Genomic DNA, 21570 nt, shown 5'->3' on the forward strand with positions numbered 1-21570 from the left:
GATAGTCAGTGTTAAGGGCCCTCTGGGGACTATATCACTATAGGGGCAGGATGAAATCAGGGCTAAAATGGGAAATTTCTACAGGTGAGAAAATAGTAAGTCTAAAAAGGGAAGTAATTTGCCCAAAGTCACACAGGTCATAAGTAGCACCTATACACTCCATTATACTGGTCTCCCCACTGGTATGTGGGATTTCTCTCTCTTTTTTTAAATTTTAGTGAGGCAATTGGGGTTAAGTGACTTGCCCAGGGTCACACAGCTAGTAAGTGTTAAGTGTCTGAGGCTGGATTTGAACTCAGGTACTCCTGAATCCGGGACTGGTGCTCTATCCACTGTGCCACCTAGCTGCCCCCATGGGATTTCTCTCCAGGAAAAATGGGATTTTCTAGACATCTTCATCCTTAGAATCCTATAGCTTAGAAACTTTAGACCCAAAGAGGGGGTACCTATGGCCACATAGCCACCAGCATCCCTTATTTCTTGCCCTCCATAGAACCTATGAACGAGAAGCTGTGAGAAAAAAATTCACCCGAGCACAGAACTCTGAGTCAGATGAGGATGATGGCTATGACTGGGGCCCTGCCACTGACCTGTGACCCTGACGGCTGTTGGCCAGTCCAACACCAAGTGACCTCGGTCCTCAGGGAATCTGAAGGCCCCACCTGCCTTACTCCAGCAGTGTCAAAGAAAGGGATTCACCTTGGCCTCTACCTCCTCACTCTGGGAAAGCTATCTCTAGACCTGCCTGTTTCTAATAAAGGAAGCTGGATGTTTATACCCCCTCCTTTGGTACTGCAGGCCAGGGAAGGAAGAAAACTCATCCCATTCTACTCCCCTATCTCTGGGCATGGTCATCCCTTCACAAAACATCCCCATGCGCCTCTCCAGTACAGCCCTGCCCCCAGCTGTCCCCGTAGAACAAAGTGTCTCAGTTCTTGCTCTCCCAGGTCCTGGAATAGACCACAGATCATTGAGGGAAGTCCTTAGTTTTATGGGTGGGGAAACTAAGGCTCATTTAACTTGTGTCAGGATCTAGACTTAACCTGGATCTTGAACGGTGTCAGTTTAAAGCAAAGGTTCTTAAAGGAACTTTGGTGTCTGAACTTTTTAAAAAACATATTTGGATGAATGAACTTGAATAGAATTGGTTTCCTTTGTAATCCTGTCTTTTATTTTGTTCATCTACTTCACCGGACTGTCAAAGTATACAAGAGTGGGGGGAGAGGGTATCCCAGAATGATCTGTATGATTACAGCCTCTTCAAGGTAGGGGTCAAAGGCCCAATATATGTATATATACTGTGTATGATCATCTTGAGACATTATTGAAAATTTCTAGTCCTCAGTTCCCACATCTGCAAAATGAAGGCTCTTAATTTCCCTCTAAGCTTATAAAAGCATAACCCCTATGCTCATCTTTTGGTAGGATCTAGGGACTGGCCCCTCCTTGTGCCAAATCTGGTGAGGCCAGGATTAGATGAAGAGATTAAAGGTTCTCTGGGCATTCCATCCCACCAGCCCCAACATGAGATGCAACTCATGGTCCCACTCCAAACCCAATGCGTTGTCCACTATTGCATGCATTCGGTCTCTTTTTATTACATAATTTAATGCTTACCAGCTAAAATGACAGGTTTAAAAAAAAAAATGGGTGTTTCTGTGGCTCCTCCTCCCACCCCCTTCAGAAAAAGGGCGTATCTCTTTGGTGGGTGGGTAGAAGGAGGTAGGCAAACTGAGCCCAGGCCAGGTAGAGGAGAGGTCCCTGGTGCCCAGGATTGTAGCAGCTCCAGTCCTGACAATGTGAGGCCCAAGGTAGCACACGAGCATAAGGCACAGACACTGGCCTTGGCACAGCGGGCAAAGCCCAGGAAAGGAGAAGTCTGTCGTGAAGATTCCCAATAGAGGCAGGGCTTGGGAATCCTTTCTTCCCCTGAGTCTGAGAGTACAGATGCAGGGGGTAATCATTCTGGGGGGCCATGCTGGGCCCCCCTCCCAGGTCACAGATAGATGGGCTGCTCCTGGCCGGTGAGGAGGCGGTAGGTGGAGGCTGGCATCATCTTAATATGCACCTGGTTGGAGAGAAGAGGCTCAAAGCTAGGGCACATACACGATAAAGAAAAGCTCGACCCATCTAACCTGTATCAGAGGGCCTAGGGAGAAGAAAGGTGCCTACCTCACTGTGGGCCTCTGTAAGCAGCTGGATAATCCTGTCATGGGGTGTGGCCACCACACTCTGCCCATTGATCTCAATGATGCGGTGTCCAACTCGCACTCCCCCACGCTCCGCGATGCCTCCACGCATCAAGCTGCAGATCTGAGGGACAAAAGCCTGGCTCTGAGGGGGCCCCAACCACAGCGGACATCCAGATCCCTTCCTCCAGGCAGACGTGTTCCCAGCCCTCAGCCCCTCGACTCACAATGCCATTCTCCACACAGAAGCCCAGCTGCTCTCGGGCATGAGGTCGGCGGATGATGGCCGTCGTGACAGGCGGACAGTGCACGATACTCAGAGTTACTGAAGTCTGAGACTTTAGTTCCTGTTGAGGATAGGGGCAAGTACCAGGATTAAACTCTGAGAACAGTGCAGAGGAAGGGGCAAGGAAGAGCACCGGACAGTAAGAGAGCTGGTTTCGAATCTTGGCTTTACATGGGATGTTGAGCCAACCACCTCTTTTCTTGGGGCTTTACCCCTCCCTCCCAGTCCTCCCCACAATGGGACATGAGCTCAACCTCATGTCTAAAGCAGGCTCTGAGCCCAAACCCCAAGAACACTTACTCGGACTATGGCCTGGCATGAGGCCAAGGGCAGCCCCACCAGGCTGGTGCCATTGACTGCAGTGAGCCGGTCCCCAATGCTCAACAGCCCAGAGCGCTCCGCTGGACCGCCGTGCAGCAGGTTGGCGATGACGGCCGTGGGCAGCAAGGAACCCCAGCCAGACTCTACCAGGGCCACACCCAGACATTCTCCCCGCTGTTTCTCAATACATACCTGTCGGGGGAGAGGTGGGGGGAGAGGAGAAGAGGTCAGGCACAGAGCCATCCATCCTTCCCTCCCCATCAGTTCCTGGCCTGAGGGAGCAGATGAGATTAGAGGCCAGGAGGAAAGAGAAAGCCTTCCACGTTTAGCCTTTTAGGACCTAAAGCAATCATTCTCCCATACTTCTTCTACTACAATACTGCTAGAGATCATTGTTTAGAGCTAGAAGAGACCTTCAATGTCTGGTCTAACTTAACAGCTGCATAAATCAAGGCTCAAAACAGTTAATGGGCATGTCCCAGATCACACAAGTAGCCAAGTAGCAGAGTCCAGATTTGAACACATATCCTCTGTTTCCAAATCCAGGGCTCCTGCCAACACACCACAATGCCTTGGGGCAGGGAAGGGGGGGGGGGCGGTTGGTAAAATGGTTTTCTATAAGCACCTACCTATGCTACAGTGGACAGAGCGCTGGATTTAGTCTCAGAAGACCCTAGCCCAATTCTGCCCATTAGTAGCTGTCTTACCTTGGGTAAGTCACGTTAGTTTCCTCATCTATAAAATGGGGCAGTGGGGGATTGAGATGAGATAATATATCACAAAAGTTCCAATATAAATGTCAGCTTTTGTTATTTTAAAACTCATCAGATCTGGTATCTCAGACCCTAAATCCTCCTTGTTTGAGCTGAGCAGGGCCTCCTTTCTACCCCTGTTCCACAGATAAAACAATGTGAAGCCCAGAAGGGTGGGGACATCTCACTGCTTTCTCAAAATGACCTGAGAGCAGCATGATATACTGAAGGGTTTAAAGGTCAAGGAAAGATCAAGTTGGGAGCAGTAATAGGTCAGAGAGGACTTAGGAGGTCCAAGGACCTAGTGGTAGAAGTTGCAAGAAAAATGGAGTGAGGGGGAAATCTTGGGAGAGTGGATTCTGGGAGAAAGGGGATGGGGAGAAGAAAGCTTCCCTTTCACTCACATCCCTGCAGTTCTCCTGATTTGAGAAGTGGGCCAGGTCCCCGTTGTGCAGGTCCCCCTCGCTCGGCCTCCCACAGTCTTCTTGGGCACTCAGCTGGCTAGGATCAATGCCACTAGCCCGAAGGAACTGACCGTAGGCCACACCAAAGGCCTGTCCAATTGCCTGGGCAATCAGCTGGGCCTGTTGGGGCACAGACAGTACCAACAGTCTGCCCCTCTCCATAAGGCTCCATCTGCTTCTCAACCACTGGGCATCCCTACTTGTACATGCATCCTTGGAATATCACCCCACCCCCACCCCCGCCAAGACAAAGGCCCGGCCTGGGGCTTTGAGAGAAGTCGATGGGGCAGGGCCAGGGCCAGACACCGCCCTTCAAGGCCCAGTACTGAACCTGTGCAACCCTCAGAAGAGTCTAGTCCCTGCCCCGCCTCCATCTCACATCTGCTGAGTGGAAGACATGGCAGATCATCTTGTAGAGACGCCGATCCTGTGAGCCAGGCTGCCGTGTCAGACGCCTTCGGGCCATCAGCACCACCACATTGCCAATGTCGGCAATGTAGGAGATGGTCTGCAGGGAGTGATCCATCATAGCCTCCTGGTGGGGATGAAGGACAGAGGAAAGGGACTCAGAGCAGGAAGTATGCACTGGGCAGATCCGTGAACTTCCCTGAGCCCAGGTCAGAAGTCCTGGATTTGAATCCTGATTAGGACACTAGGTAGCTATGTGACCATGTTCCTTCACCTCTAAGTCATTTATCCTCTGAGCCACAGCTTCCTCGTCTATTCATAACAATCATGGCTAGCATTTCAGTATCATTCTTTAATAACAATCGTAGCATTTCCATATACTATACATTCTTTTTTGGGGGCCTCCCAACACAATCCTAAGAAGTAGGTGATATTCTTATCTCACTGTACTGGTGAGGAAATTGAGGCAGACAGAGGTTAAGTGATTTGCCTAGAGTCACACTGCCAGTAAGTGTCTGAGGCTAGATTTGAACTCAGGACTTCTGACTCTTGAGCTCTATCCACTGCTACCCGCCTCAATCTTAAAAAAAAAAAAAAAAAGGATAGAACATGTACTACTGACCATTCAGGGCTACTGCAAGAAAAGGACTTTGCGGACTTTCAACCACTACAAAAGCTACTTATGATGACCTCTTTTCCCATTTCTCCCTTTGATACTCAGCCCAGCCCAGCCCATCATTTTCAATCAATCCCTGTTTAAGAAACTACAATGGCTCCACATTGCCAAGAGTCATATGTTCAAAGAGTGAGAAGTAGAAGGGACCTCAGGGGTCCTTCCAGTCCAACCCCCTCATTTTACAGAGAAGAAAAGCAGCCCTTCTACCTGGCATTTGAAAGTCCTCCATGACCGGGCTCCAAACTCCTCTCTAGACCCATCATCCCCTGCTGCCCTACCCTGCCACTGCCTGGCGGGGAGCTCCCCATCAGGCCCCCCTCCGGCGCACTGTGCCCCCTGTCACAGCCAAGCTATTTCTCCCTCCCTGACGCTCCTGGGCCGGTACCTGGGAGTCGGCTGTCAAGACTTTGATCCTCTTTGTGGAGATGAAGAGATCGACCTCAGTCATGGGCTGGGTCTCTCCTTCAGGAGCCTGCAGGTAAGGACAGGAGTGAGGGCCACAGGCCTGAAGAGAACTCAGGGCAAGCTGGGCCAGACCAAGGCCTCCTCCATCCCAGCCTCTCTCCTTTCTTCTTGGGAACCAGGCAGCTCTGGCTATAGCCAGGGCCCAGTCCTCTGCTCTCTCAATGGGGCCCTCATGCCTATCGCCTGACAAGCCACATTAGAGACAGAGAGAAAAGAGCACTGGATTGGCATTAATGGAATCCCATCTCTCCCACTCACTACCTGTTTGACCCTAGGCAAGACATTTACCCTCCCTAAGCCTCAGATTCCTTATCTATAAAAGAAGTGGAGGGTGTGTTGGGGGGGTGGGGGTGGGAAGGGTATCTATGGGGACTTTGGGACCCATTAGGCAGTAACGGAGGAAATAAAACCAGGAAATTCCCTGGGCGATACCTGCCTGCTTGACTCAATTCAGAGGCAGGGCCCTAATGGGAAAAGGCCCCTGACTACCTCCATGATCTTCCCCAAAGCTGTGTACACTATCAAGGCACAGGAGTCAGATATCAGGGGAGGAGGTGTGTGAAGATTTAGCTCTAGTTCCAACCCTTAGTCCCTTATCTTCAGACCTTTGTCCATGGAGGGCAAAAGGAAATGATGACAAACTCACCCTATCACATTCTCCTCCTCCTGTTCTCTCCTTCCCCATCCTTGTGGGCCTTACCTTGATCCGATCCACAGCCTCTTGAGCTTGGGCCATGCGGGCACTCGGGGATGGGTTCCTCTCTGAAACAAGCTGGGTGGAGCCCAGATACTTGGCTCCAAAAATGACACCATCCAGCAGGTCTTCTGGGTCACAGGGCCCTGCCACTAAGACACCAGAACAGGAGAGGCAGGGACAGGAGTCAAGCAGGTGAGTGCTTGTGGCCCCCACTTGTGGTTCCCAGGGCTCTCTCTCTGGGAGCCCCTGGGGTGCTCACAGAGCCATGAACCTTAGGAGATCCCAAACCTGTCGCCCCACATCCAAAGTCTATAACACTTGTGGTTCCCAGGGCTCTCTCTCTGGGAGCCCCTGGGGTGCTCACAGAGCCATGAACCTTAGGAGATCCCAAACCTGTCGCCCCACATCCAAAGTCTATAACTACAACCCATACCACCTATGACTCCCAGTGAGCAATGTGATTAGTCTAGAAGCTCAAAGTCATTTGCAGTACTCAACTGGAGAACTGATGGGTTCTGGGAGCACAGACAGCCTCATTCAAGTCTAGACCTCCCAGTCTAGACCTCCATTCCCCTGCAGGCCTGCAGAATACCTACCTGCCTTCTAGTTTGGCCATCTCAGAAGCAGGAATGGGCCCTTATGCTCCCCGTTTGACTCCCCCCTCAGATCCCAGACTGGTAGAATGGAGAAGGAAGAGGACACTCACCTTCTTGGAAGGCAGGATAGGATGCTAAGGCTTCCGGGGTCTGTAAAGATACATGAGAGAGGAGGGAGCTTAGCAACAAGGTCTGGTTTGGCTTCTAGGTTTTGCTGAGGGAGATGGGAAAATCATTTACCCGGGCAGTGCCAGCATCAGTTGACGGCTCCTCAGAATGGACCATAGGAGGAGCAGGTCCCAGCCAGGGCTCTGGGGAGCTACTAGAACTACACTCTTCATCCACACAGTCCTCCTCTGTTCTCTCAGCACAGTCCTTCGGGGGCTGGAGAAGGCAGGGGACTGGCTCTTGAGGGCCTTGGGGGTCTGGAGGCTCTGTGTGGGTCAGAGGTGCTACTCCCTCACTGCACAGGAGACTCAGCAGATCTTCATGCCTGGCTTCCGATGACAAAAGTCCATGATTTTCTGGGGCTTTGGGAGTGGCCAAGCCATGGCCAGTGGCGATATGGAGGGGACAGGGGTGTCCACCTGGGGAAGGTGCTTCTGGCAAGTCTGAAGGCAGGGCCTGGAACTGCTTCACCAGATCCTGGAGTTCCTGTCCACTAGGGTCTTCATCCAGGTCCATCTGGTTCAGACTCCCCAAACCCTTGGGCCCTGTCCCTTCAAGGTCATTGGCTGGAGCTGCCTCAGGGACTGCTGGGTCCCAAGGGCAAGTAGGTCCTGAGGGAGTAGCAACTGAGGATGGGGAACCAAAAGAAAAGAGGGGAACAGAGGCCTCTGAGTCCTCCAGGTCCATGGCTGGAGGCTCTGAGGAACACACATTGGAATCCATGTTCTCACACTAGCACCTTCAAGGAGTAGGCTCTGCCACTTTGTGACCATTCGAAAGTTAAATCTCTGGGCCTTAGTTGGCCCATCTGTAAAATAGAAAGGCTGGATTAATAATATAATAATAGAAATAATAGTAACAGGAGGAATAATAAGCTAGATGGTGCAGTAGAGAGAGTCTCGGACTTGGAGTCAGGAGTTCAAATGCAGGCTCAGACACTTAGCTGTATAACCCTGGGCAAATCACTCCATTTCTGTTTCCTCAATCTGGGATATTAGAATAATAACAGCACCTACCCCTTTGGGTTGCTGTGACCATGCAGGGAAATAACATGCTTTTTAAAGTAATAAACATTTTTATTTATCGTTTTGAGTTCCAATTTTTATCCCTCCTTCCTTCCCTCCTCTCCCCCCTCCCAGAGGGGGTACGCAATCAGATATGGGTTATACATGTACAATTATGGAAAACATGACCACATTAGTCATTTTGTACAAGAAAACTTGAATAAAAGGGAAGAAAAAGAAAGTGAAAATTAGTTTTGTGTTCTATCAATAGTTCTTTCTTTGGAGGTGGATAATCGTATGTTTCATCAATAGTCCTTTTGGATCATTGTATTGTTGAGAACAGTCAAGTCATTCAGAGTTCTTCATCAAACAATATTGCTGTCTCTGTGCACAATGTTCTCTTGGTTCTGCTCACTTTACTGTACATCAGTTCATACAAGTCAGAAATAATGTTTGTAAAGTGCTTTGCAAGCTTTAAAGCACTCTAGAAATACCTCGCTAGCTAACAGTAACTGGCATTTATATAGTTTTTAGGTTTGCAAAGCCCCTTGCATAAATCATCTCTTTTGAGTCTTATAAACCTCCCAGGAAGCAGGTGGGTAGTAGTATTACTGTTATTAACCCATTTTGTTATTGCTGTTCAGTCCTGTCAGACTCTTCGTGACCCCCTTTGGGATTTTCTTGGCAAGGATACTGGAATGGTTTGCCATTTCCTTCTCCAGCTCATTTTACAGAGGAGGAAACTGAGGCAAACAGGGTTAAGTGACTTGCCCAGGGTCTCACAAGTAAGTGTCTGAGGCCTAATTTGAACCCGGGTTTCCCTGCCTCCAGAGCTGGTACTCTATGTACTTCACCAGTTGGCTGCCCCAATTTTATAGATAAGTAAAGTGAAGCTGAATGGATTAGTGACTCTCAGGGTCAAGCAGCTACTAAGTGTCATAGGAGAGGACTGAAGCCAGTCCCCCCCACCCCCCTTCACCTCCACTTTCCCCTTCAATTTTTTTCGCGGGCCCTTCCCCCACACAGGCTCCCCCTTCCGCCACAAGCCCAACCCCCTCCACAACCCCCTCCCCTTTCCCTGACACCCCTGGCCCAAATCCCCAAAGTGTTCGGTCCAGGCCTGACCGGACCATGTTCTGTCCCCACAATTACTTCCAAAGCAGCTGCGCCTTCCCGCAAGGCCGGGGTTCCGGGGCGCCTCCGAGTTCCGTCCCAGATCCAGTGCGCTGGGATCTCCGCTGAACCCCGACTCTAGGTCACCGTCGCCGCTCCCAGCCCAGCCCCGGCCAGGCCAGGTCCCCACGCCGCACTGCGCCGGCGCCACCCAGGGGCTTGCTGGGAAACGTAGTTCCTGAGAAGTTCGGGCGGCGTGGCTACGTGGATATCTCCTGGGGAAATGAATGGGAGAAAATTAGGGCTGGAATAATAGCTGTTTCATTTTATATGTTTTAAGCCTTGCAAAGCCCCTTACTTAATGTCACTCATCTTGCTTGAGTATCCAGACTCAGGATTATGATATATGAAAACCACAGGTATTATTATCCCCATTTTGCAGATGACTTGCCTCTTGGTATCTTTCTGCACCTCCAAAACAAAGGTATGGCTCACTTACAGTATTTCTCAAATAAGGGTGACTTTTGGGGGGGGGGAATTGATATTGCTATCTGGTATAGCTCAGTGGTTCTTCCCACTTAAAATCCAGAGTTATTTCTACCATTCTACTACAAGACCTTCAGCAGGATGTTTTGGTACTTGTTAAGTACCGACTTTTTAATTATCTTATTTTGTATTATATATTCTCACCAGAAATTGGACCTCTAAAACTGGGACAAAAGACAAAACCTCCTTTTTATGTAAAGAAACCTTTTTTTTTTTTGCTGTCAACACCTTGTTGACATTTAAAACGTCAGACTTGAATTGCCTCAATTCCATACCATATCCTCACATTTTTATATTCTTCAGTAGCTAATAATAAGCATTTACATAGTACTTTATGATTTGCAAAGTGACTTACCAGTATTTTCTCATTTGATCCTAAGAACAACCTCAGAGGTAGGTACTATTGTTATCCCCATTTTTATAGATGAAGAAAAAAGATAAATGACTGGCTCAGGGTCGCACAGCTTAGTAAGTGTCTGAAGCTGGGTTTGAACTGAGGTCCACTGTATCACTCCGATGCCTCCCCAAACTTCTCCATACACAGATATCTTGGGGGATGGGAAGGAGAGGCAAGAGCAGACTGATTTTGATTTCACTGGTGTAGGGAGCCCTGGGGGTGGAAATGATGCATCAGATCACCCCATCCTGAAATTTATAAATTTAGAGGCTGTCCCGGGCACTGAAAATCTAAGTGATTTCCCCATAGTCACATACCAAGTGTCAGAGACAGGACTTAATCCCAAGTGTTCCTGACTTTCAGAGGCCCGCCCTCTGGTGGATAACTATAATAGAAAACAATATATGTTTTGGAGGGGAGCAAATTTAGTAAATAACTGCTTAATAAAGGCTTTTCATACCTGTGACGAAGGAGGAAGAAAACAAGGTACTTAAAAGGTCGGTACTTAACAAGGAAGACTTCCTGAAAAGGTACTTAAGTCAGGCTTAAGGGATAAGAAAGACTTAAACAGTCATTTAAGCCCCCTGGGTCTCATTTTGCTAGTCTGTAAAACAAGAGATCTAACCTTTAGAAGCTTTCTAGTTCTAAATTCTGTGATCAAGAGGCAAAGAGAAAAGGAATGCATTCTAGGAAGAAGGCACAGCACGAATAAAAATACGGAGAACTGGAGGCTATAGTTTGGAATAGGGCAGTTTCCTTGGAGAGTGTCGAAGGGGGAAAAATAATAAAGCTGAGAAGGTAGTGTAAGTTCTAGGCTCTAGAAGGCTTTGCATACCGAACAGAGTGTGAACTTTACTCGGGAGCCACTAAAGTTTCTGGGGTTTTTTTTCCGATTTACAATTTTTAAATTTTCTTAGGTAGATGTTGGAGTACACAGCCCTCAGGCCCCTCCTAGCTCTGTAATCTGGGAACTACTCAAGCTTCTCGGTAGGAACTACACTTCCCAGAATGCTGTGCGGCCATCTCAGTTCTGGCACTCCCTTGTGACGAATACGGTGTCAGCGACCTGAGGAAGTTATGGCTGCTCGGTTTGTCTTCGGAGTACCCCGGGGCTGGAACAGCTTGTGGGGATGCTCGCTACGGGGTCCCGCCGCCCCTCGTAGTCTCTCTTTGCGGGGATATGCTAAGAAGCCAGGTGAGTTAGCCCGAACTGGGCAATAACAGAGATCGGGGACCAGCCTCGAATTTGCACCGATGCGGGCCATGGGACCGGGACCGAGACCGAGACACGCTGAGGTTGCGGCGTCTGTCAGCTCAATGCGCAGGCGCTGGTTATGGGCTTGGGTCACCGCGCTCTACGCTGTGCGCTGGTGCTACTTGTGGGCCTAGGTCTGCGGAGCGGGAAGGAGGGCGGGACTGAGCTCTGTGCAGGCCCCGCCTTAGGCGGTATTCCACCTCGACCTTGTCCCTTTCCTCTCCTACCTCCTTGAATCTGGGCTTTGACTGTTAGACGAGAAAGAGGGTTTGGGGGTCATTTGGCCTCAGGAAAGAGATCATTTGAGTTCATCTCTGTGAGGCCTGGCACACAGTAAGTGCTTAATAAATGCTTGCCGGGGGGGGGGGGGCTCCCCCCATCAACAAGCATTTGTTAAGCTCCTTCTGTGGGGGAGATGCAAAGCAGGAGATGAGAAAGAAAAGAGAGCAAAAGGGATCTTATTTTGCAAAGGAAGGCGATTTCTGAAAAAAGTGAAATGACCCACCCAGGGTCACACAACTAGGTAAGTAAAAGAGCTGGGATTTGGACTCAGATGTTTCAATTCCCAGATCCATTGCTCTTTGTGCCACTGTAAACCAAGTGGAGATAGATACTCAAGCTAGACTTTATTGAATTATGTCAGAGCTGCTTTGAATCCTTTAGGTCAAGTCCAGCTCTTCCTGGCCCCTTTTGGAGTTTTCTTGGCAGAGATTTTGAAGAGGTTTGCAATTTCCTTCTCTAGCTCTTTCACAGATGAGGAAACTGAGGCAAACAGGGTTAAGTGCCTTGCTTAGGGTCATACAACTAGTAAGTGTCTGAGGTCACATTTGAACTCAGGTCCTTCTGACTCCAGGACCAGCGCACTATCTACCACCCCACTTGGCTGCCCAATGTCATAGCTACAAGGGACCTATATTAGGATGTAGAATATCCAAACTGGGAGGAACTTTAGGACATATCAAATAGTCAGAACTTGAAGTGGATTTAGAGATCATTTGGTCCAATTTGCAGAAGCCCAGAGAAGGCTAATGAGTTACCCCTGGGGCAGGCAGGTGGTGTATATAGAGCACCAGACCTGGAGTCAGGATGACCTGAGTTCAATTCTGACCTAAAGACATTACTAGCTGTATGATCTTCATTTACACCTTGGTTTGCCTCAGTTTTCTACATCATAAAACGGGGATAAGAATAGCACCTGCCTCCCAGGTTTGTCATTGAGGATCAAATGAAATAATCATTGTAAAGCGCTTAGCATGTTATCTAGCACATAAGAAGCACTGCTATATAAATGTTCTCCATCATTATCATATCTGTCAAGTGAATGTAGGAGATGGGGAGGATGACTAACCTTTTCAGTGCTTAGCACAGTGCCTGGCACATAGTAGGCCCTTAATAAATGCTCCTTGACTTCTGTCCTGGCATAGTTGGCCCAGTGCTGAGCTGAGCTGTCATTCTCTTCACAGTCATAAAAGGAGGCAAAGGCAAAGCGTTACCTGCACAGGCCCTGAAGGACCCCGATGTATGCAAGGACCCCGTCCTGCTTACCACACATGCCATGGGGGTCAACATCTACAAAGAGGGCCCTGAAGTGGCCCTGAAGCCTGATTCAGAGTATCCTGATTGGTGAGTAGTTGAAGGGCACCCCTGAGGCATAGCTTCCTCTCCTCAGCTCTAGCCCCAATTTAAAAAGTCTCAGAGAATGTCTCTTACTTGGAGCTCAAAGGAGGAAAAGGTCACTCTTGGTTGGATGCTGTTCCCCAGACTCAGCTTTCTGTCTCCTACCTTTGCATAGACCTCTGCATAAGCTGTCAGTCCCCCATGCCTGTAGTGTACTCTCCTCATCTCTGAGAATCATGCAGTAGGTGCTTAACAAATGTTTATTGGATTGACAAAGAAACTGTTTTCCTCCAGTCCAGTTCCAAAAGGAAATGTGTTGTGTAAGAGGTAGCTCCTGAGCTGAGCCTCAGGAGAAGGAAACTAGGAATTCTAAAAGATGGAGATGAGGACACTGCGGACTTAGGGGACAGATGGCCTGTACAGAGGCGGAGAGATAGGAACTGGAATGCAGAATTCAGGGAATATGGAGATACCCCTTTGGCTAGAGTAGAGGGCCTGTGAAGGGGACTGATGTCCAGAAGCCTAGAAAAGGTAACCTGGAAAGGGCTTTAAATGGCAGGCTGAGGATGAGGAGTTTGTATTTTGGTGTAGAGACAATTGGGAGCCATTCATATTTATTGAGCAGGGGAGTAACACTGTCATACTTCTTTAGAAAGATTATTTTGGCCACTGTACAGAGGGTAGATTTAAAAGGGGAGAAGCAGGAGTCTAATAAAGCCAGTCTTGAAACAGTCTGGTCAAGAAGTGATGAAGGAAGGGACAGCTAGGTGGGGCAGTGTATAGAGCACAGGCCCTAGATTCAGGAGGACCCGAGTTCAAATCCAGCCTCAGACACTTAACAATTACTAGCTGTGTGACCCTGGGCAAATCACTTAACCCCAATTGCCTCACCCCCCCCCCAAAAAAAAAAGAAGTGATGAAGGCCATGTGAGTGGACAGAAGGGGATGGATATCAGAGAGCTGATCGAGGTGGAATGGGCAAGACTCAGCAAAGCCCAGGGGAGGTGGGGGAGAGGGAATAGTCGAGTATAACTCTGCAATTGTAAACCTGAATGAGTGGAAGAAAGGGGGTGTTCCCTAAAGGGGCTTGGGAAGTTGGGTCCATCAGGCTTTCCCTGACCCTACTCATTCATGCTTTCTCCTTCCTCCAGTTACCTTGTAGCCCCTCATTTGTTTATATGTTGTATCCCCCAATAGAAAGTAAGCTCCTTGACAGCAGGGACTGGTTTCGAGGGATTTTTTTTGTTTTGTTTTGGAGGGTTTTTTTGGCTTTGTATTCTAGCACCTGGCAGGGTCCTTTGTAGGTGCTTAATGACTGCTTGCTGAATTGGATTCAAAGTTTCCTATAGAAGGTGGGAGTTAAATTGGGTCTCCAAGGATGATTTGGATAGGAGAAAAGAGCAGAAATTGTCCTGGCCTGTGTAGGGAATGGTAAGGGGACTTACCTAGTTGGGGTAGTGTAGGGCAACAGGAATTGACTGTGGAAGACCTCAAATACTTGGCTCAGGAATCTGGTCTTCATTATGTAAATCAGGGATTCACAAATTTTTGTAAGGCTGCAAAACTAAGAATTTTTTTTAATATTTTTAGCTAAAGCTTTATTACTTTTGAGGGGGGGGCAGGGTGAGGCAATTGGGGTTAAGTGACTTGCCCAGGGTCATACAGCTAGTAAGTGTCAAGTGTCTGAGGCTGGATTTGAACTCAGGTCCTCCTGAATCCAGGGCCGGTGCTCTATCCATTGCACCACCTAGCCTCCCCAGCTTTATTACATTTTAAAATGTAAAAACCATTCTTAGATCTGGGACTTAGCCCTTTCTTCTCTAGATCATGGGGAGCCATGGAAGGTTGTTGATCAGGGCAATGACTCCCTTCTCTTTCTCAGGCTCTTTGAGATGAACCTGGGCCCCCCCAAGACACTGGAGGAGCTGGACCCTGAAAGCCGGGAGTACTGGCGGCTCCTGCGGAAACAAAACATCTGGAGGCACAACAGGTTGCACAAGAACAAGAAACTGTGATGGAAGACAGGGAGGGCAGTAGCATCCCTCTTCTCAGACATGCTGTGATGGGAGATCCCCTAGGGACTCCCTCCTGGGCCCTCATACCAAGATAGGACTTTGGACGACTGGGGAAGAGGCCACAGAGAAAAGGGTTTTCTCCCAAGAACATTGTATTTTTTCTAGAGGGGGGAAGCAAGACGTGGAAGAGATAGTTCCTTTCCTTCTGTTCTTGGACCATGATTCTTCAATCCCATCTCTTATCTTACCTTCTGAGGTTCCCAGCAACCCCTTGTACTACAAGGCTGGCTGGCAGGACCTGGGCCCAAGACAGGGGAATAAAGCCCTCCCAGGAGTTTCTTTGGGAGCAGAATGACACCTGTTCACTGAGTGTGCTCTCTTCTGATCTTGGAGTTTGGGAGTGGGGAGGTCAGCTCCCCTGGGGGTCATTGTTCTAGTTCCAAGAGAACCCACAGGGATGGGCACAGGAATGGTTGGCATTAGTCACACAAGGAAACAGCCCCACTCCCTTTTCTCTATCTCTGCTTCTCCAAAGATCCCATCCTCCTATCCTCCATTTCCCTGGAGTCTCCTGTAATCACTTGAGAGTCTTTTGGCTCAAAAAAAAAAAAAAAAGAAAAGAAATGGGGGCAGCTAGGTGGCATAGTGGATAGAGCACTGGCCCTGGATTCAGGAGTACCTGAGTTCAAATCTGGCCTCAGACACTTAACACTTACTAGCTGTGTGACCCTGGGCAAGTCACTTAACCCCAATTGCCTTACCAAAAAAAAAAAAAAAAAGAGAGTCTTTTGACTCCTGGGGTGAGTGGTGTTTTCCTAAGGAAACACATGCCTGGACTTTAATGATGCTGAAACTTAACTGACATGTTGTGAGGTTTAGACCTTTCCAAGACTTGTCACCTTATTGCAGTTGATCTTCCCAACAGTCCTGTTAGGTTAGCAAAGCAGAGATTATTATCCCCAATTTACAGATAGGAAAACAAGTTCAGTCACTTGGCCAGGGTCACAGAAAGAGTTATGGGGGCTATACCAGGACCCAGGCCTACTGACTCTGAGGACTCTTTCCATTCAATTGTGCTGCTACCTATCTCCTGGTGCAGCATTTCTGAGGATGTGATTACACTCTTATAAACTTCTTAAACCCCACTGGATCCCAGAACTGGGAGTCTGGCTCTGTAATCCCTCTCAACCTCTCTCAGGGAGTGCTGGCCAAGAAAAAGTCCTTGACCTGGACTAGTGCAAGTAAGGGAAGACGTTGTCTGCCTCAACTACCCCGCTCTCTGTTCTTCCTCCTCCCCTTCTACCAAGGCTAGGTGGATGGAGCTGAATAGGTTGATTACATGGTGAATGACTGGTGAAATCTGAGCTGCTAGGGCCAGGCTAGGATTTAAGAGCCATCCCTTCAAGGAGAGTGCTTGAGAAGGGGCATTTGGAAGAGAAAAGCTACAGCTGCTGCCTGCCCTGGTGTCCCCTCCAGGAGACAAGTACAAACCTGTCTTTTCTCCTGCCCAACCTTCCCTGAATGACTTGTCAGGCTGCGACCAAGTTCTTGTATTTCTTTGTATCCCTAGCACTTAGTCAATCAATAAGCATTTATTCAGCGCTTACAGTCTAGTACTAGCCACTGTGATAAGTGCTGAGGATAAAAAAAAAAAGCAAAAAAATAGTTCCTGGTCTCAAGGAACTCACATTGCAATGAGGGAGACCACATGCAACTATGTAGTTGGTATAGGATATGGACAATGTAAATCTGCTTATACTCTGAGGTAATCTGGGAAGGTACCACTAGAGGGGAAGGATTGGGAAGGGCCTCTCAGAGGCCCTTGCAGAGGGCAAGCTTTGATCTGAGTCTTGAAAAAAGCCCATTGTGATCAAATGAAAAGACTTGGGGACAGCTAGGTGGTGCAGTGGGTAAAACACCGGCCCTGGATTCAGGAGGACCTGAGTTCAAACCTAGTCTCAGACACTTACTAGCTGTGTGACCCTTGGCAAGTCACTTAACACTCACGGACCTGCAAAAATAATAATAATCATCAAAATCAAAACAAAGCAAAAAAGGCTGCTATGATCTTAGTCTACATTAAGTGAGGCATTGTGTCCAGAGCACAGGAGGTGATAATCACACTGAATGGGTCAGACCCCATGTGGAGTAGTCCTGTCTTCAAATCTGGATGCCACATTTTAGGAAGGACAGTGACCAACAGTTTTGACTGAGACGGTAAGAGAACTCAAAACCATACACCCAAGGCAAGCTGGCTGAAGGCACTGGGCATGCTTAGCCTACTGACAAGAGGATTGGGTGAGATAAGAATCACTGTATTTAAAGTACTTGGATTTAGAATGATTTTTCTTTTCCTTTGCTCCAGAGAGCAGAGACAGAAATAATTGGTGGAAATTGCAAAAAAGCAGATAATAGGCTTTTTAGGTATTTTTTGTTGTTGTTTTTTTGGTTTGGGGGGTTTTTTTTGCAGGGCAATGAGGGTTAAGTGACTTGCCCAGGGTCACACAGCCAGTGTTAAGTGTCTGAGGCTGGATTTGAACTCAGGTCCTCCTGAATCCAGGGCCTGTGCTTTATCCACTGTACCACCAAGCTGCCCTGATAATAGGCTTTTTAAGGAAAAGCTTCCCAATAATTAGGAGTATCCAAAAGTGGCTTGACCTGCAACATGTAATAGCAAATTTTCCCCATCACTGGACATTTTCAAGCAGGGGTAGGAAGATACCTTGTTAAATGTTATGGAAGAGAAATTGGACTATATTCTTCATTTTATGCACAAGCTTGCCAGAAACAATTTTTATTGATTTATGATTATTCTAATGTAAGCATTTTTCTGCTTAATTGTTGTCATTTTGTGTCCAACTCTTCCTGATGCCATGAATCCTAACTCATGCCAGGCCTTTCTATCTCTATTATGTCTTGAAATCTGTCCAAGTTCTTGTTCACTGTTTCTTTGACATTATCTGTCTCATCCTCTGCCACCCCCTTTTCTTTTTGCCTTTAATCTTTCCTAAAATCAGGGCCTTATCCAATGAATCCTGTCTTCTCATTATGTGGCCGAAGTATTTTGAGTTTTAAGCTTCAGTATTTGACTTTCCAGTTGTAGGGACCAATTTTTAATTGGGGAGTGTTAGCTAGGCGGCTCACCACAATATTGGGGCAAGGAAGGAGACCGGCAGCCTCCCTCAAAACAGAGCAGGATTTTTTTTAACAAGAATGAACTTAAAAAACACAAACAGGATCAGTAGGATCAAGGGAAAGGGAATAAAATGGGGAAAGGGAAATTATACAACCTGAATAACACCACCACCCAGGAATCACCTGAGAACACACAGCAGTGCCCTGTCGCCTTCCAGCTTCACGCTAGAATGGCAGAAAACATCCCTTCTTCCCAGCAGACCCCAGGCTGACCTCATACAGCCCCCAGCCAATTGACAGTCACATGACTGCCCTCACTAGGCTTCCAATCATTATAATTTTGCCAGACCCATGTAGGCATCAGCGAGTGGTGATGACGTGAGGTGCCAGTGCCATGGCAACAGCTACAACCAGTGGGTAGAGCACCATGTGGTTTGCAGAGCCCAGGCCAGTGAGCGCGCCAAGGTGTTTTTTTTTAATTCTAGCCAAAAGATGGCGTCATAAAAACCTCAAATAACAGTTAATTCTTTACATTGTGAATAGCCTGAATTTATTTCCTAAAGTATTGACTGATTTGATCTCCTTGCTTGCCCCTTGGAAGGAAAGCTATGGCCAATCTGGACAGAATAAAAAGCATAGACATCACCTTGCCACAAAAGTCCATACAGTCAAAGACTCTCAAAAGTCTTCTCCAGCCTCACAGTTTGAAAGCATCATTTCTTGCAACACTCACCCTTCCTTGTAGTCCAACCCTCACAGCTATACATCGATGCTGGAAAAACCATAGCTTTGACTGTATGGACTTTTGTGGCGGTCTATGCTTTTTATTCTGTCCAGATTGGCCATAGCTTTCCTTCCAAGGAACAGGCATCTTTTACTTTCATGGCTATGGTCACTGTCTGCAATGATCTCTGAGCCCAAGAATATAAACCTGGACACTGCTTCTATTTTGTTTCCCTTTCTTTACCAGGAAGTGATGGCACCAGTTGTCAACAGCTTAGTTTTTTGGATTGGTTTTTGTTGGGTTTTTTCTTTTTTTTTTTTTTTCGGGGCAGTGATGGTTAAGTGACTTGCCCAGGGTCACACAGCTAGTAAGTGCCCAGTGTCTGAGTCCAGATTTGAACCCAGGGCCGGTACTCTATCCACTGCACCACCTAGCGGCCCCCCACCTTGTTTATTTTTTAATGTTAAACTTCAAGCCAGATTTTTTCCCCTGTATTTTTGAGACTGTTGATATTTCTCCTGGCAACCTTAATTCCAGCTTTTGATTCCTTCAACCTGGTATTTTGTATGCTATACTCTACATATAGGTTAAATAAATAAGGTGACAATATACAGCCTTGTACACCTTTTCCATTCTTAAAACAATCAGTGGTTTCATGTTTGGTTCTAACTGTTGCTTCTTGGCCCACACATAGGTTCCTTAGGAGTTAAGTAAGATGATCTGGTACTCCCATCTCTTTGAGGACTTGCCACATTTTGTTATGATCCATACAGTCAAAGGCTTTAGTATAGCCAATAAAGCAGAAATAGGTGTTTTTCTGTAACTCTCTTTTAGGAATAGTAGCTACTTCTAGAACAGCTCACAGACCAATGAGGGGATTGAGTGGTTGGCTGGGGGTGGGGGTGGGGGGTGGGGGAGAGATAGCAGGGGTCTCTGCTGGTGCTGAGGTAGAACTTTATTCTATTCCCCATGCTCAGAACCAGGAAGCAGTCCAGAGAAGAGCAGGGGGATAGCAGGGGTCTCTGCTGGTGCTGAGGCAGAACTCTGTTGTGTTCCCCATGCTCGGAACCAGGAAGCAGTCCAGAGAAGAGCAAGGAGAGTCGAGAAAGTTTTCTTCAACAACAAAGAAATAGGAAAAAAAAACCAATAGAATGGGGAAGACAGATCTCTTCAAGAAAATTAGAGAGATTGAGGGTACATTTCATGCAAAAATAGGCATGTTTTGGGGAGGGGCGCAGGCCAAGTCCAAGCTTGCAACCACAGTAAACCAGATTTCTGTTCCTGAGTTAAAGAGCAAGCAGGTCTGAGGTTAACTTACACACTAGAGCACAAGCCAGGGAAGTGCAGAACATGCCTTTCCTCATATAGTACCACCTTGGACCTCCTGAAGCTTGGGACAGTGCGTCCTGGAAGCAGTGCCCCACTTTAAGAAGGAATTAAAAGTCAAGAAATAAGCTAGGAATATTAACAGGCAGGAAAAAAATGCGGACCATAGAAAGTTTCTTTGGTGACAAGGAAGATCAAAATATACCCTCAGAAGAAGATAAAGTCAAAGCTCCTACATCCAAAGCTTCCAAGAAATATATGACTTGGTTTCAGGCCATTGAAGCCCTCAAAAAGGATTTTGAAGATAAATTAAATGATGAGCAGGAAGAATTCAGAGAAACCTGGAGGGTCTTACGTGAGCTGATGATGAGTGAGATGAGCAGAACCAGAAGAACATTGTACACAGTATCATCAACATTGAGTGTTGACCTACTGTGATGGACTATATTCTTCTCACCAATGCAATGGTACGGAAGAGTTCCAGGGAACTCATGATAGAAGAGGATCTCCAAATCCAAGAAAAAAAAAGAAAGAAAGAACTGTGGAGTATAGATGCTGATTGAACCATATTATTTCTTTTGTTTTGGGTGCTGTTGGTTTTTTTTTCTATTTTGAGGTTTTGCATCACTGCTCTGATTTTTTCTCTTGTAACAGGATTAATGCAGAAATAGGATTAATGTTATTATGTGTATATATATATGTGTGTGTATATATCTATATCTATGTATATGTATAGAGATATATAGATATAACCTATATCAGATTACCTGCTGTCTAGGGGAGGAGGGAGGGAGGGGAGGGAGGGAGAAAAATCTGAAATTGTAAAGCTTGTATAAACAAAAGTTGAGAACTATCTTTACATGTAACGGAAAAAATAAAATACCTTATACATTAAAAGAAAAAAAAAGATAAATTAAGAGAGATAGAGGAGGGGCAACTAGGTGGCGCAGTGGATAGAGTACTGGCCCTGGAGTCAGGAGTACCTGAGTTCAAATTCAGCCTCAGACACTTGACACTTACTAGCTGTGTGACCCTGGGCAAGTCACTTGACCCCAATTGCCTCACCAAAAAAAAGAAAAGAGAGAGAGAGATAGAGGAAAAAATGGAAAGAGAAATGAGAGTGATGCTGGAAAGTCATGAAAAAAAAGTCAACAACTTGAAACACCAAATGGAAAGGGAAATACAAAAGCTCTCTGAAGAAAATAATTGCTTAAGAATTAGGATTGAGCAAATGGAAGCTAATGACTTTATGAGAAATCTAGTTCCTCTGCCTCTTCAAAAAACAGCCTGTTCTTCTGGTACTTCTCAATTCACATATTGCAGAAGCCTTGCTTGCAGAATCTTAATAACTTTGCCAGTGTGTGAAATGAGTGCATTTATTTGGTTTTCTGAACATTCTTTAGTAGTACCCTTCTT

The 21570-nt window shown here is 47.1% G+C and overlaps 3 protein-coding genes across 4 annotated transcripts in view; 2 read left to right on the plus strand and 1 right to left on the minus strand.

The window, feature by feature from the left end:
- TJP3 (tight junction protein 3) overlaps positions 1 to 1160 on the plus strand; it is a 59889-nt gene extending 58729 nt beyond the window's left edge. For both annotated transcript variants that reach the window (XM_043975245.1, XM_043975246.1), the window contains exon 21: positions 494 to 1160. In XM_043975245.1, coding sequence (XP_043831180.1) covers positions 494 to 596 — 103 coding nt within the window. In that variant the 3' untranslated portion in view covers positions 597 to 1160. The remainder of the gene's footprint in view (positions 1 to 493) is intronic.
- APBA3 (amyloid beta precursor protein binding family A member 3) lies at positions 1149 to 9340 on the minus strand. Its single transcript, XM_043975247.1, has 11 exons — positions 9179 to 9340; positions 7095 to 7830; positions 6965 to 7004; positions 6262 to 6407; positions 5482 to 5568; positions 4392 to 4547; positions 3953 to 4132; positions 2776 to 2988; positions 2417 to 2536; positions 2173 to 2313; positions 1149 to 2068 (listed from the first exon to the last, which is right to left on the minus strand). The coding sequence occupies exons 2-11, from the start codon at positions 7743 to 7745 to the stop codon at positions 1997 to 1999; spliced, it is 1806 nt and encodes a 601-aa protein (XP_043831182.1). The 5' UTR covers positions 7746 to 7830; positions 9179 to 9340; the 3' UTR covers positions 1149 to 1996.
- A 1784-nt stretch (positions 9341 to 11124) lies between these two features.
- MRPL54 (mitochondrial ribosomal protein L54) lies at positions 11125 to 15324 on the plus strand. The gene is made up of 3 exons (XM_043979296.1): positions 11125 to 11277; positions 12801 to 12960; positions 14837 to 15324. Exons 1-3 carry the CDS (start codon positions 11160 to 11162, stop codon positions 14967 to 14969), a joined length of 411 nt encoding a protein of 136 aa, XP_043835231.1. The 5' UTR covers positions 11125 to 11159; the 3' UTR covers positions 14970 to 15324.
- Positions 15325 to 21570: the final 6246 nt, after the last annotated feature.

This window comes from Dromiciops gliroides, chromosome 1, assembly GCF_019393635.1.
Source record: "Dromiciops gliroides isolate mDroGli1 chromosome 1, mDroGli1.pri, whole genome shotgun sequence".
Lineage (NCBI taxonomy): Eukaryota > Metazoa > Chordata > Mammalia > Microbiotheria > Microbiotheriidae > Dromiciops > Dromiciops gliroides.

What these genes read in the sequence shown, in the direction of transcription:
- APBA3 (XM_043975247.1), bottom strand. Translation starts at nt 7,745, where the DNA reads ATGGATTCCAATGTGTGTTCCTCAGAGCCTCCAGCCATGGACCTGGAG. An exon ending in CTGATGCTGGCACTGCCCGG is followed by an intron (nt 7,005 to 7,094) that starts GTAAATGATTTT and finishes GTATCTTTACAG; the next exon opens with ACCCCGGAAGCCTTAGCATC. An exon ending in CATGCCAGGCCATAGTCCGA is followed by an intron (nt 2,537 to 2,775) that starts GTAAGTGTTCTT and finishes TATCCTCAACAG; the next exon opens with GAACTAAAGTCTCAGACTTC.
- MRPL54 (XM_043979296.1), top strand. Translation starts at nt 11,160, where the DNA reads ATGGCTGCTCGGTTTGTCTTCGGAGTACCCCGGGGCTGGAACAGCTTG. An exon ending in GGGATATGCTAAGAAGCCAG is followed by an intron (nt 11,278 to 12,800) that starts GTGAGTTAGCCC and finishes TTCTCTTCACAG; the next exon opens with TCATAAAAGGAGGCAAAGGC. An exon ending in GATTCAGAGTATCCTGATTG is followed by an intron (nt 12,961 to 14,836) that starts GTGAGTAGTTGA and finishes TCTCTTTCTCAG; the next exon opens with GCTCTTTGAGATGAACCTGG.